The sequence below is a fragment of the Micropterus dolomieu genome, linkage group LG17, assembly GCF_021292245.1.
Source record: "Micropterus dolomieu isolate WLL.071019.BEF.003 ecotype Adirondacks linkage group LG17, ASM2129224v1, whole genome shotgun sequence".
In the NCBI taxonomy this organism is placed as follows: Eukaryota; Metazoa; Chordata; class Actinopteri; order Centrarchiformes; family Centrarchidae; genus Micropterus; species Micropterus dolomieu.
This window is the reverse complement of record NC_060166.1, coordinates 10,385,164-10,400,609: the sequence shown is the minus strand read 5'-3', so window position 1 is coordinate 10,400,609 and position 15,446 is coordinate 10,385,164. Positions and strand designations below refer to the sequence as shown.

The following is a 15,446-nucleotide window of genomic DNA, read 5'->3' as shown; positions in this document are numbered from 1 at the left end:
GACCGGTTTGGCGGTGGGTCAGTAATTGTGTGAGGTGGCATTTCTTTGGGGGGCCGCACAGCCCTCCATATGCTCGCCAGAGGTAGCCTGACTGCCATTAGGTAGATGAGATCCTCAGACCCCTTGTGAGACCATATGCTGGTGCGGTTGGCCCTGGGTTCCTCCTAATGCAACACAATGCTAGACCTCATGTGAATGGAGTGTGTCAGCAGTTCCTGCAAGAGGAAGGCATTGATGCTATGGACTGGCCCGCCCGTTCCCCAGACCTGAAACCAATTGAGCACATCTGGGACATCATGTCTCGCTCCATCCACCAACGCCACGTTGTCCAGGAGTTGGCGGATGCTTTAGTCCAGGTCTGGGAGGAGATCCCTCAGGAGACCATCCGCCACCTCATCAGGAGCATGCCCAGGCGTTGTAGGGAGGTCATACAGACACGTGGAGGCCACACACACTACTGAGCCTCATTTTGACTTGTTTTAAGGACATTACATCAAAGTTGGATCGGCCTGTAGTGTGGTTTACCACTTTGATTTTGAGTGAGACTCCCAAATCCAGACCTCCATGGGTTGATAAATTTGATTTCCATTGATAATTTGTGTGTGATTTTGTTGTCAGCACATTCAACTACGTAAAGAAAGGAGTATTTAATGAGATTATTTCATTCATTCAGATCTAGGATGTGTTATTTTAGTGTTCCCTTTATTTTTTTGAGCAGTGTACATTTTTAATGGACTACGTGTCCTTGTGCTGATAATGTGCTGTGCTTGTGTGGAGACAAAGTTAACAGGATTTGCGGTGCTGCAGTCGATACTTTCGCTTTAGGTGTTCATGCTGCTTCACGTACTCATGGACAACAGTTTTGCTGCAGTGACGCCATTTCCAATTCACAGAGATCACGGAGCAGCACGTTGTTGAGTGTCAGTCTAAAATACTCCCAAACTTTAGACGGTCGAAGGCGCGGTCTTGTAGCTGGAGCTTGTCCGGGTGGAATCCCAGCTAACACCGGATGCAGCGATGTTTTGACACGCATAATGCAAGTCGACGTATTTACGTAATCGATTACGTCGACTACAGCCCTAATGCAACACATAAAACTACATCAAAAACTATAAAATTATCTTTAACATAAGCCATGAGAAGGTAGTACATTAAACTACCAGAAACGCTGTACAAATGCACTCAAATACCACAACCTGAATTTAGACTGTAATAAATACTAATTTTGCAAAACTTAACATTTAATTGATTCAACTCAGAAGAAATATTCTACATGATGTTGTAATGGAATATATTTTGTAAGATGTTCCTCTGTATATGTAAATGAGGTGAAACACGTGTTATAAAAGAAGAGTTTAGCCTCAAACCAAGCCTCAGGGTGGTTAATGCAGGGCTATTGTATTTCAATGCCTTGTATTGTAACTACTGTGTAGCTGAAAACAATACCTCTCACCCATTACCAAAACACATCAACAGTAAAATTATCAAAAAAGCTTCACACTACCACATACTTTGTGGCCCTTTATAAACGATGTGTCAGTGACGGTGACTTCTAGGGCTTCCCCTGTCTATGATTTTCCTAGTTAGTTGATCCCCACATGTTTCTGATCTTAATTCAATTATTTACATCAATATTTTTGGGGCATAAGAAAATGGTTTCAGGGCTGAGAAAGAAAGTAATATTTAACAGTGTTAACACTGTGCTGTATTTTGGAGAAATACAAAACCGTAATAATGAGCCTTTAAAAATTACATTTGACAAGGGGCATGAAGTGAGCCGACTGTTAGCGGTAATGATTCTGAATGTGTCAGACCAACCAGCAAGGTGACTAAACATTTTGTAAATTTATTTCAACACAGTATAACATCACTTACCATTGTACAAAACACAGGAATAAAAATCTTCCAACTTCACAAGAACAAACACTTGCAGACTTATCACCACGATGGATGTATGAGGTCACTTACAAAACTAACTTGCTACAAACTTGCTCCTCTCCCTCTTGAAACCCCTTCTGTCCCTGCCTGAACCCGCCCTGTCAAAGTCATCCCCAGAGTTAGAATCCTGGTCTGAGCCGCTGTAAATAACCTCAGTACTGTATTCTCAGTTGTCAAACTGGCCTATGTTGGTATCAGAGGCTGTGTGTAGTCCTGGTATGGCTGTGTTAACTGGGAAGCTGCTGAGCCTGATTCCATAGCCCGCTGGACCAGCAGATCCCAAAGTTTGAAGTTTGAGTATGAGTTTGAGGCCTGAGTAGTTTGAGGTTTCTTTTTTTCCCCCCTTTTCTTGTGACTAACCCACTGATGAAAATGAATCGTTGCCTTAGTCGACTATTAGGGTGCAGTCCTAGTGACATCTGACCTCCACTTCACAAAATCATCTGTTGTCATTTATGACGTATTGAGCCAGTTGCATGCCTAAAGCAATAGCTACTCGCAAACAAAAAACACCCAGCCAGCCGCTACAGCCACCTCGTCAAAACAGACATTAGATAATGTTTAACTGACCAGCTGTGTTACTGTGTGTAGAAACTTGTAAGTATAGGTGTGTGGGCTGTAGACTGTGTTCTTCTTTATTAGGACAACAGGCATGTAAGGACAACATAACGTCAGGACACATAACAAGCAAATTAATAAATTTAATCTCCTTGAAGTGTGTTGAAAGTTAAGTTTACAAGAATCTGTTAACTATCTGTGTTGTAACAACGCAGCTGAAATGACCTCACTTCAAAAGCAACATATGGCTTAAAGAACAGCTGATGTACAAATCCCATTTTAGCCCAGACTCTTTGCTGTCACCAAAGCCAGTACCACTCACCAGCTTGATGTGCTGAATGGTGGCCTCGCGTGGAACATCCATCTGGATATAGATACCGGTGGGCAGCAGAAAGTCCACAGTGATCTGGTCCAGAGCATGGCCGGCCAGGTGCGGGTGGGCTGCCCATATGTCCAGGAGGTCTGTCATGGCAGGAGGCATGGCAAGGGGCACCACACACCACCTCAACCATAAGGACCTGGAGGGACAGAGGTGGGAAACGGATAACACATTTTAGATTCATGGTTTTAATGAGTGCATTGTAAAAAAGGACACGTTCATTGAAATACGCTTTATTTTCCCCATTCATTCAGATATTTCTTCTCAAAAGGTCACTGATGATTAAAGGATGTAGGTGTGGGGTAACTACAAATCCGCCTTTAAAAACTTAATTACAGAGGAGAAAATGATAGGTTTTAAAAAAAAGCTGACACAATGACAACTGAAGCTAATAGAAAGCAAAATTAGTCATTCATCCTTCTAACATGCAATCAACTCAATCACCCTAAATTCCAAATGCACTTCATGGGAACATGTTAGTCACATGCTGTCACGACGGATAACACTTTCCTGGAAACCTTGCAGCTCAGGGTGATATTCCAGAAAGGCATGAGGCCATTCCTCAACGCTAACTTAGTTGTTTAGACTATTTCAAGTTTGGTTTAAACAATCAAGATAACTGCACATACCTGAGATGAGTTCACAGAAGGCTTTTCAAGAATTCAAGAGTTGAACAACTGTGGCTCTATAAACATCTTCAACCGAAATGCAACCCTTGTCAATAATGACAACGCTTTAAAAGCCTCCAGTAATACTGTTTCAAGTCCAAGATGTGTTCAAACACTCCTCCTAAAAAAAACCCACACTTGATCATTCAACATTTCAATCATGTATTTAAGTCACCATTGTGCTGTTTCTGCTTGCTTTTCTATTATCCTTTTCATTAACAGCAAATGATTCAGTGTCGTTGTGTCCCTGTGGGGGCAGCACAGTGCTGAGTGCAGAGGGAGGCCCGGTGGCTTTAACTTGGGTGAGGTCCAGTGCTCAGAGGAATGCCCACTAAGCAAACAGAACAAAAAGGTCAGTCTGCCCTCCCCTCATCTGACAATCTGGTCCCCCTAGCTGAGAACACACACAATGAAAACACTCACACTTAGATGCATAACGCATGCCTAAGTAAAAACATATGCACCGTAATGATCAGGTAAGGCAGGAGGGGGTTTAGCCTGCCATGTTCAGAAGTACTTGCTCAGAAAGGCCATTTGTGTCAATCACGAATTGAGAAGACTCAAATCTCAAAATTTGGTGCACAATAGTGTAAACATGCATTCATGAACAAAAAACAAATGCACACATGTGGACACAAACACATGCATGTTAATTGCAGTGAGTTCAATTGAGCTGCAGTAAGTGGCTCCCCAGCTGCTGGTGTAAAACAACCACAGCTTGGTTTCCATTTGGTCTTGTGCCTCAACCACAGCTGTACAGTCACATCACTACCACCTGCCCTTTTCTCATTACCTCGTCCTCAAATGGCCCAGTACATTAACTCTTCCAGTATGCCACAGGTCAATCTCCATTTTCCTCTCGATCCACCCATTAAAAAATGACAGCTCTGATTGCCTCTAATGGTCTTCCCCCTCTAAGGTAAGTGCTCCAGCTACCAGTTATGCCACGTGCCTGAGGATGAAGCAATATCTGCAGTGCATTTGGAGCCACGCACTCAGCAACTTAACATTATCAGCCATACAAAGGAAACAGTCTTGTGTGTGTTTCTGTGTGCTGCTCAAACTGTGTTACTGTATGTGACATGGAGTGACGCAGATGTAATCACTTAAACCCAACAACCACACATCATGCTACGCAGGAATGCTGATGTAGGAAATAACTCCTACATACAATACAATGTTTTACTCTCTCACACACACACACACACACACACACTTCCAGGCCGCAACAAGACAACACACAGCACCACAAGAAACTGTTCATTTGAACAGTTAGAGGGTGGCTGTGGCTCAGGAGAGAGTGGGTTGCCCGTTAATTGGAAGGTCGGTGGTTCAGTCCCCGGGTGCATGTCAAAGTATCCTTGGGCAAGATACTGAACCCCGAATTGCCCCTGCATACGAGTGTGTGTGAATGTTAGCTTGTGTTTGAGCACTTGGGCTCTGTGTGTGAATGGAGAATGTATTGTAAAAGCGCTTTGAGTGGTCGAAAAGACTAGAAAGGCGCTATACAAATACGGAGCATTTACAGACAGTGGCGAGCATGTAACATCCCAAGGTGCACAGTTACATACTTAAATAGTAACATGACACCCAGTATGTCTGTCTGACGCACTGACGACACTGAGTGATCAGGGATGGATGAAGTACATGTGCGTCTATGCATATAAACACTTGTCTCATTAATTATGGGCCTCTAGAATGACGTTTTCACACCAGACAGCTTGAATAGTGTCTCATCCTGCTGTGATGCAGACACACTTGTCTCTCATACACACACACACACACACACACACGTGAGCAGGGTTACTGAAGATGTGGTGGCAGACAGCCAGAGGTCTACTGCAAGGTCAGGTTTCAGCGGGTGGATCAGAGTAGAACAAGTGGTTTGCAAGATTGCTGAGAAAGAGCGTTTCATGTGACAACAAGCAGAAGAGCCTGAAGGGATCCATGGTTAGCCAGCATTAGCACAAGTAAACGATGTATCACTATGGTGACTTCACAGCTCCCCAGGCATACTTTGATGACCAATTGCATTTGTAGGTGCAGGACTATGATCCGACTTACGTGTGCTTTGCCGGTTTTCTGTGCACACCAAGGCAGATTTTAAATTTAGGTAACAATTACAACAACTGTGATTCAAGGCATTTTGTGTTTAATTTTTGTTTATATAGGATATTCATTATTGTTCCAAATGCTCCCTTGCTTGTTTCCTTTCACACACCTGAAATACAGCTGTTGACATACCTCCTACAATCTCCACATCTGATCAAATATCTGACATGGAGACTCAGTTACATCTTTTACAAAACTCCTGAAATCAGGTCTTTTCTGTGAAGCCCATAGTCTTTTTATTCTTGACTTGTGTAATTGTTTTGCACTAGAAAGGGGTGAGTCAGTAAATCAAAGGACAGTTGTTAGACAAACTGCTTTAGTTTTGTGAAAATGCCACTGAAGGTAGATGGGAAGACCGAACAATATAACCTCCAACATACAGCACACTGCAACCAAGTCAGCCACAAAATCATACCTCAGACACTATAGAGAAAGTAAAATCTTTGCTTGTAATGGAAGCAGTTCCTCTAAACCAGTGACCTGTTGCGAAGGCTTTCATGTCCAGATGCATTTATGGTTATTTAAACACTGGCGTTACTCAGCACTCCCTTTCTAAAGCTCTCTGTCTGACAGTAAGAGCCCTGTGAGGCGCTCTACAATGGAGTGTGTGTCCACGCATCTGTGTCTCTGACTGACTGAAAAAGAAAGGCTAACATAAGTGTGTGTGTGTAAAAGGTCACGCCTGGTGATTAAGAATCCTGTGATACATTTTTGTCCATACTGTGCTAAAAATAAAGTTCACAAAGAGGATCTAAGACCTCTTCACCTCCTCACTACAAAAACTGTACTGCTATAAATGAGTATGGAGACATACACACAGGCAATACTAAGGCTGAATCAGTGTTTCCATCTCTGGGCAAGCAGAGTGAGTGAATAAAGTTTTACAAAAATATAGACACTTTCGAAGTGTCTCGAAGAAAATTTATTGATGAAGAAAGGATTAATTGATAAACTCACGACAGACGGTCTTAAAATAAGCGGTTGGTCCAAAAAAGCCATTTATAAAGGATGTCGCTTTGGGCTCTGGGAAATTTTGAGTATTTTTTATAGTTCTACGTACTTTGTTGTTTGAACGACTGCACCACATATCTTGTTTCACTTTCAGCCACTAACCGCAATGGGACAGAATGATACAGAGTTTATACAGCTGTAACATACACTAAACAATCTGCAAACAAATAAATAAAACAAGGCATATTTCTATAGACATTTGTATACATAAGCTTTTCGAAAGCAAAAATGATCAGATCTGTGAATTTGAAGATAAAAATCTGTATGTAAACTCTGAATATTTATTCAGGTTGTGATGTTTGCATTTGGAAAACAGTTTTACATGTGTTGAAATTGCTTGGTATTTGTGCGTGGATTGGAACATGCATTTGTGAGTACTCAAAATTACGCACAAATGGTTGTACACGTGTAAATCTTCCTTTATATTTGTATATCACATAATACACATTTGTGACCATTTTGAGTCTAATGTCACCCTATAATAACACAACAAAGCTGGATGCTATTGTACTGCACCACCACAGGCTGTAGACTAAACGTTTTTAATCACAAGAAGCAAGGACAGACACTGAAGTTTATCCCAGCAACAGCACATGATCCATTCAATAATGTGTAAACTGTCAGAGGGGTAGAGATGAATTAACTGTGCTTGTAGCTTTGTGCACAATATACTTACTGCGTGCAAATCTGTCTGAATATTAGTTTGTGTTGGCCTGCGGGTGTGTGAAGGTTAACAGGAAAGCTGTTAAGCTCAACAGTATGCGTTTGTCTAGGCGGTGTGTGGATAAGTGGTCAGCTGGGGTGTGGGTGGGTGTGTGTGTGTGTGTGGCGGCACTAGCACTTAGTGTATTCAGGAGTGGATGTAGGCGGAGGCTGTAGACAGTAAACACACAGTCAGGTGTAACGGTCATTCTAACTCTGACACACTGTGACGGGGTCAGTGACTAGACAAGTTTGTGCATGTTCATGTATGACTTTGTGTTTGTCCAAAGTGACTGTCATATGTTTACATTAACTACTTACAAGCTAAACCTGAACATGAAGGAAATGTAACAAAAAACCTTTAGGACCTCATACTGGCCTAAAGGTTTTTTGTTACATTTCCTTCATTATATAATACACACCTTTTCATGATTTGATTTTTACACCTTTGCTGCATCCAACAACTATTTCTTGCTTCAATGCCTTAGTTCCTCCACAGGGATCAGTTTCATCTAATTTTACCAAATCAAATCATCTTCTAAGTGCTGCTTCCTACAGGAAACAAAGATGCGTCTTGCTCGGAACTATAAATGAGGAAGTGTCTTCAACACCAGTTCCCCCTGTAGAAATATTCTCACAGCCACTAAAACAAACAAACTGCCTTCATGCATACTGTATACGAGAGGAAACGTGAATGAAGTCATTGAGTGGGAGTGTTTGTGAGTGAAAGTGTGTGTGTAAAGTTTGTCAGGACCACATCCAGACAACCAACAGTCCCTCATCACACTAACCACCGCCTGTGACACACTGGCACATGCTTGCTTCTCAGACAGGAAGCAATGACAGTAGATAGGAAATGGGTGACAAACAACTAGAGCAAAAGTCCCTACCAGTCATTGATAAAAAGCTGATGACCACTGAATCAGACACTGAGCTGTTATTCATTTCCTGATGGAAGTATATTTAATGGTTGTTTACTGTATTCTAGTCTAATCAACATAATCTTTGCATGACTGGTAGGCACAACAATGTTGTTTATACACATCCAGATTTAAACAGAATCCAAAGCATGCTCATTATCAGCGCTTCTCCTGGGATATAAAGGATTATTTCAAAAGAGTGTGTTCAGTACGCCAGATTAAAGATGGGTGCTTTGGTCACAAATCAAAAAAAGATGTGTTCAAACTGAAGTGAGTTTTAGAGGCGGTAGGACAGCACTTAAAGTGAATACAAAGATGTGAGTGGACACAATGAGACGCAAATTTGTCCTGGGCAGCAGAAATTTAGACATCTACACAAGTTGAAAATGTTTTAACTGACTACAGCTAACGTCTGTAGAGTAATAAATAGGCCATTTCCAGTGAATGTTAAAATACAGTCATATTTCTGCAAAACACAGATGATAATTTGCAGAACGTGAATAGCTCTCTCCACCCTCTAATTCCTTCTATGTCCCGTTCTACATTTTCATCTAGCTTTCCTTTTTCCTTCATGAATGTTCTTTGTTCTCCTGACCTGGCGCCAGCCTTTGTCTCTACTCATCTCCCAAGTATCCCAGTAATCCCAGACCATCTCATTGTTATTAGGCAGAGGGGAAGATGTTTCATCCAGCGTCACTGACATCACAATCATGACTTTATCAGGCGCGGACAACCTGAGTAATGGATTACCTTATGGCATCATGACGTTTTCACTGAGCCAAGTCCAAAATTCCTACTGCATTACAGTTCACCTGCAAGCATTAATTCACTGTGACACTAACCACATCCAATCCTTTGCCTATTGTTACATCATAGGGAAAAAAGCTGATCACATATAAATATCTTGTGACCACTGTGCACTAACCCATCAAAGTAGGCCATCTCTATCTGCGACATCATAATAAGCCACTGTGCTGGATACATTGTGACAGTGTCACAAGTCTGCATTGTGACTATATCAAGTTTGAATGACATTAGGGGGTTAATGTGCACTCCCTGCCTTCTATTTCTATCTCCACCAGGAGGTCATCACGCACACAGTTGATGCAGCAATCAACTGAGTGGAGGAGGGACGGAGAGAGACCGACGAGCAATGGGAACAGATCCTTTCATGCACATCACATAATGCTCTCAGAGAAATGCATAATCCCTCCAACAACACTGACTAATGGCAATAAGGACACATTGTATGTGTGTGTATGTAGTTCGCATGAATGAACTGTGATAGTAAGACCATAGGATAAAAATCATTTTTGCATTCCTGGATGTTGGATTTTGTTAATTTATTCACACACAGCTTTTTAACAGCTCCAATTGTGTTCTGAAATTATTTTGTTAAATCAACACATCAATTCACATAAATCGCTGCTGTCCAACACAGCTCTCCAAAAACATCTCACTCATCTTGCACATCATATTGATACTGATTTAATTTGTATGGTGCAATTTGCTTGTGGAAGTGTCATGAGGTCATCTAACTCATCTAATTCCAGCTGAGATTAATTAGACATCTATGCTATTGCTATCACTGTATCAGAACAATTTAGTATTTACTATAGTGACGTCCCTATGCGTTTGTCCTACTGCCCAAAGCAAATTTCTTTGATTATCTCACAGCAGGAGTTGCACCTCCCAGTACGGATGGAAAACACCTGGAGTGACATCACTGGCTGGGGTGTGAACAGGACATACTTTCAACACTGCATTGAAATGCAGAAAAACAAACATTCACGGCTTTTGAAAACTTTTTTTTACATCAGTTACCTAGCGTCAGGGCTTTTGATTTAAAGCACTTGAACGCCAAGCCTATTACGTACCAAACTTCCCATGTCCAAAATATGATCTCACAAGTCCCACTTAAAAAAAAAAAGCATGAGTTTGAACCTGCCTAGAACACATTCTCCACAATGAACTGCGTGATGCATGAGTGCAAGCGTGTGTAATAACAGCCATGAAGAGTCATGTCAGAGTCATTCCCATTAGGGTTGTCTTCCATCATGGTATACGCACTCAGTTGCCAGCTTATGTACACCTAACTAAACCTAATGCAGTCTTGTACAACAGTCCTGCAATAAATCCCGTCGTGAAGGTTGTAATGTTCAGTTTGTGTTGACGCCGTTTTAAGGTGTTGATTCAACTGTATGATCATTTTGGAGTATGTACTTTGTGGTGCTCTTGAATTGTCTTGCGTTTTGCAGGCAGGTGTGTGAATTACTTTGTCCACTCAGTTTAAATCAATGAGTGTACGCTAAATAACACAGTTTCAACAAAAGCTGAACAGTACAGCCTTCATGAAGGTAGGATTTCTAGCAGTTGACAAATCTCTTGTGTGTTGTAGTATTTTATGTATACAGGGTCATGGCTGGAACTGTCATTCTCCCAATCTGGTTTGTTTGCATTGGTTCGTGTACCATTTTCCGCCATGTGTTGCATCAAGCTAAATGTGCTGATTGGAATTACATGTTAACGTAGGTTACAGAACTACCACAAGAAGGACATTTTCACAACTATAAAATTTTAAAAAAGCAAGCATTAATTCCGCTTTTTTATTCACTGCATCAAGAAATGCGCTTTCACATAATTTTATGTACATGAGTTTGGCAAAATACTGGCCACACCCTTTTCAGTGAGTATTCAGGTATCTTATTTGCCTCATATGAAATCTGGATGAGTATGTTAACATGTTTTACAACATGCTACAAAACAGCTTTTCTGCATTACATCAAACAATGTGGGACATCTAAACCCTCTTACACAGAGTAGGGCTGGGCGGTATACCATGTATACCGATATAATTAGACAATACCGTGTATACCGATATAGTTTTATGTTGAGTTAATTTATGTTTCCGTAAAGTCCTGCCATTGTTTGCTCCTCTCCCTCTCCCTCTCTCACACCGTGCAGCCCCTCCCTCTGCGTCTGCACGCAGCCGTCTATTCACAAACTCAACACCATGGGAGGGAGGCACAGTGCTGGTCAACACTGTGAAAGACCTGGCTTGTAAAAACGAAAATCACGGTTCATTAAGTGTTTCCCGCTCATACACTTTTCTTCGGCAGTCCGCCCAAGTTAGGCGACACATTTTAGCATTTATCAGAGGAACAGCGATTACGTTATAAGTCACGACACTGGATAGAGAGCGGACCAGGTAAAGCGACAGTGAACACACCCGTCAGATGATATTCGTTAGCTAACACGTTGTTTTTGTTTTGATAGGCTATGTCGTCAACAGGCCTCCTCAACAAGCAGCCCAGCTGCTGCTGTGAAGGGAATCACCGGAGGACTTTTTTTCGGTGACTTTACACAGCCTAGCCTACTACTGACGGAGAAAGTCACCGAAGTGGACATCCAGGACTCGCCTTGACTCTACTCGTGTTTTTTGGTTTTCCAATGTACCTGCTACCAGTATCACCTCCGTCTTATAGACCTGTCTTTACATTCCGAGTAATGGTGAAACGTTTTAACTTAAATTAAGAGACAGCTGTTTGTGCATCCCTGGTGTGTGTGTCGCATTGAATATTATGTTGCCGCAGCTGTGTGTGGCGTCGCTATGACGACCAGCTACATTGAGGGGCACTATCTCTGGGTACTATCTGCAATGGAAAACGGAGGACGGTCGAGGCAAGCTGGTACTGGTAATGGAAAAACAGCATAATATGTGGGGAACGCTAACGTGTTTGCAGCGGAGACGTTCTGTGAGTGGGAAGAGAACTGAAGGAGGCGAATGCAATGAGTGATACTTAAGATGGAGAATGAAGTATAATTAAAACGGTAAAATAAGAAAGAAGCTAAGTTACTAAAAGTAGTAAAAACATGCCCGCTAAAACCGCCGCCCCTCCCCAGCCCGCTTAGCAGAAAATACCATTCAACACCATATTCATTCTGCAGTACCGGGATGACTTTTTGGCCATATCGCCCACCCCTTAACAGAGAAGGTTAAAGTACAGCCTGCACATTTGTTTTTTGAACATCAAATAACAATATTGTGCAGTCTGCCCTGATGAAAAGCCAAAGCTTGAAATACTATTTGATGTTTGAGAAAGTGAATGGACTTTTGATGTGTGTGCTCTTCTTCAGTCTTCTTTGAGCTGAATATGCCTTTTGTTGATGTGCATACTGTGACTCATCTGCCTTTATAACATGCGCACACAGTGTGTACACATGAGCCATCAATCAGGTGTCCACAGGCGAAAAAGTAGCAGTTGCTGAACTGCCAGAGTGCAGACAAAATATTTAAAGTAAAGTAAGAATATAATTATGCCTCAGTGTTTCAAAAGATCATACTGTGATAGTGGTGCATCAAAAACACAGTATGTGTAGGTTTTTTTGGTTGTCTTTTTACAAGGTAAGGTGAGGGCTAGGAATAGAGGGAGCAAAAGGAGTGACTGGCTAAGTGAGACGTTAATACTTCTGAATTAGTGACCATGGTAATGTGCTTAATTTCTTATAAAGAATATCAATTAGCTTACATCTAGAGAAAATTACATGACAGTAAAATATTACAATACACAAAGCACATTATAATGATTAGCATTAAGAAGTTGGAATCACAGTGTTGATAATTCAGGAGTAATATGATGTGATTGTTACTCAGATAGCCCGCATAATACAGATGGATTATAACTTCATTTTATTAGCTTACATGTCTCTCAGTGTGTGTATATGAGGAGAGGGTTGAGAGAGAGTGGTGGGAGTGGGGGCAGATGTGCAAGTGTGATGTTCCACAGACACAAGACAAGTGAGGAGAAGCTCACTGGCTACACACAGAGACAAATATAAGCAGCGCTAACGTGCATCTCTCCATGAGTCAACTGTCAGACTTTAACACCTCCCTCAGAGGTGAGAATTAGAGGGTGGGAATGGGAGGATAATTCTAGATGATTGGAGAAGGAGTCTGTCATGGAGAAGAGGTGGTTAAACGATAAAAAGATGTTGACTGCCTTCAAGAAGGGAACAAGGGAATTAAAAGAGACTGGTGAGCTTAACATACTGGTGAAGTATGATTGTGAGATCATAACATGTGAGACAAGAATAAAAGTTGAAAATAGTGTAGAGGGAAGTGACAGAGGAGAAGAAAATCAGACAGAGATAGTCATTTGTGAGAGATAATGAGAGAGAAAGATAAGAGAAAGTGTGATACAATGTGTGACTGTAGTGCGTGGGGCCAAACTGGGCTGGGCGTCCACAATAAGCCTCTGTTTTTGGCAAGTGTGTGCATGTTTGTATGTGTACGTGCGTGTCAGTGAGGACAGTCCCGTGCCCTGCACAAACACTGCCCTTGTGTTGCCCTTGCCCCCCCAACCCTCACAGCCGCCCCCCACCCCCCTTACAACATTTCTCTCTCTCTCTCTCTCTCTCTCACACACACACACACAGCCAGAGGGGGCAACAGGGTCACATGGCGCTAGTCACACAGTGCCCCCCTACAACAAACACTCACATGATTTACTGTATTTTGCAGGGTGGGATCTGTAGCTTTAGGCAGCTTACTCACACACTTTCTAGACAGGCATGCAAGCAAGCAAAGCACCCAAACAGCTCATGTTTACCATACCTTTACTGAAAAGCTAAAAAAGGTTCTGCAAAACTCCTATCACAAACACAGATCGTTATTCAAAGAAAGCTCCAATACATGCACACACACACACACACACACACACACGGAAGCCTTCCAGGGGGAAATAACCCACATATGCAAAGTGCAATCTGATTGTGTGGGAAGGGAAATGAAGAAATTAAACACAGGCATATCCACACACAAACTACTAAACTTGCCTTGTCTGCTCTGATGAATGAATTGTAGACATGGCATTTTCTTGGAAGACTTTTCCATAAAATCCTATTCTCTATAAATACACTTGATGTCATCAAAACAAAAACAGAAGATCTATTTTGAATAGTATATTATGGGCTACTTCCTTCCATCTTCTTTAAAAAAGGACTATCTGAATAATTGGAGTTGGGGGTTGATCTCCTCCCTCCTTTGCAGCAGCGTCCAAAGATCACAGACAATATGCAGGCTGACCAGCGGTGGCCAGTATGGTTCGTCCTGTTCTGATGTTGCGCAGGATCATGTACTAACAGCTGCTCTGTGAGGGTGACATAAGGATTAGCCTTTGTTCCATTTGACACTACAGCTTCTTTTTTGAAAAGACAGAGGAAGCCTTCCTTGGAAACTCTGACAGAGAGGAAACAATGAACAGCTATCATTAGGGAGTGAGCATGTTGTGTATGTGTCGTTTTGTTTTCCCTCGAGGTCTATATTTTTGCAGTGACCTTTATTATGACTACATCTACAGAAATAAATAAAACCTGTCACCAGTCCAATTCCATATTATCAAAAGATGTAACAAACCCTGAAAAAGCTGACAACAGTAAATATTTATGATTAATGCCGCAACTACTGAATAGTAAAAAACAGTAGACATTAAGTTTGCTTTTTTGTTCTACCAACAGCCTGAAGATCCAAAGATATTAAAGTTCACTAACATAGAAGAGTGTTAGGATTTGACAAATTGGCAACATTAAAAGTAAGTCCAGTTAGTTATTAGCAGTTCCTGTTGGCAATGTATCCATGGATGTACACATAACTATTACTGTATTATTTGGATACTGGAGAAAACTTAAAAATGTGATATCTTTAGGCAACTCCAACTGCTGACCGTGTTGATAAACGGGCAAAATTATCGAGCCGAACTACAATAGCTAACTAAAACCGGCATGCACCCGTCTCTTTAACCTCATCCAGAATCTTTGACTCGGGTCTCTCCCACACCACCCTGGGGAACCGCACCCCACGGGTCTAATTGTTTTAGCTGAAGAAAATTATCAAGTTTGGGCAATATTTTAACAACAGTGCTACTATTCTGCATAGCATTACTTGCATCATTTACAACCGCAACAGTGTGTGTGTGGAAAACAAGTTCAGCAAAAGAACACGCGCTGCTTGAGAGGTTGTATAAGGTCACTGACCGAAACACATTTCACTGCAATGAGATTCTTAAAAGTGGGAAGTTTGAAAACAGATTTAAAGAAAATCAGAACTCGTCACAGACGGTCACACAGCCTCCGCAGACTGCAGCTGCTGATCATATTGGG

At 41.7% G+C, this 15,446-nt stretch overlaps 1 protein-coding gene across 3 annotated transcripts in view; it reads right to left on the bottom strand.

The window, feature by feature from the left end:
- pik3cb (phosphatidylinositol-4,5-bisphosphate 3-kinase, catalytic subunit beta) overlaps nucleotides 1-15,446 on the bottom strand; it is a 53,509-nt gene that overhangs the window by 23,553 nt on the left and 14,510 nt on the right. For all 3 annotated transcript variants that reach the window (XM_046073446.1, XM_046073444.1, XM_046073445.1), the window contains one exon: nucleotides 2,819-3,014. In XM_046073446.1, coding sequence (XP_045929402.1) covers nucleotides 2,819-2,977 — 159 coding nt within the window. In that variant the 5' untranslated portion in view covers nucleotides 2,978-3,014. The remainder of the gene's footprint in view (nucleotides 1-2,818; nucleotides 3,015-15,446) is intronic.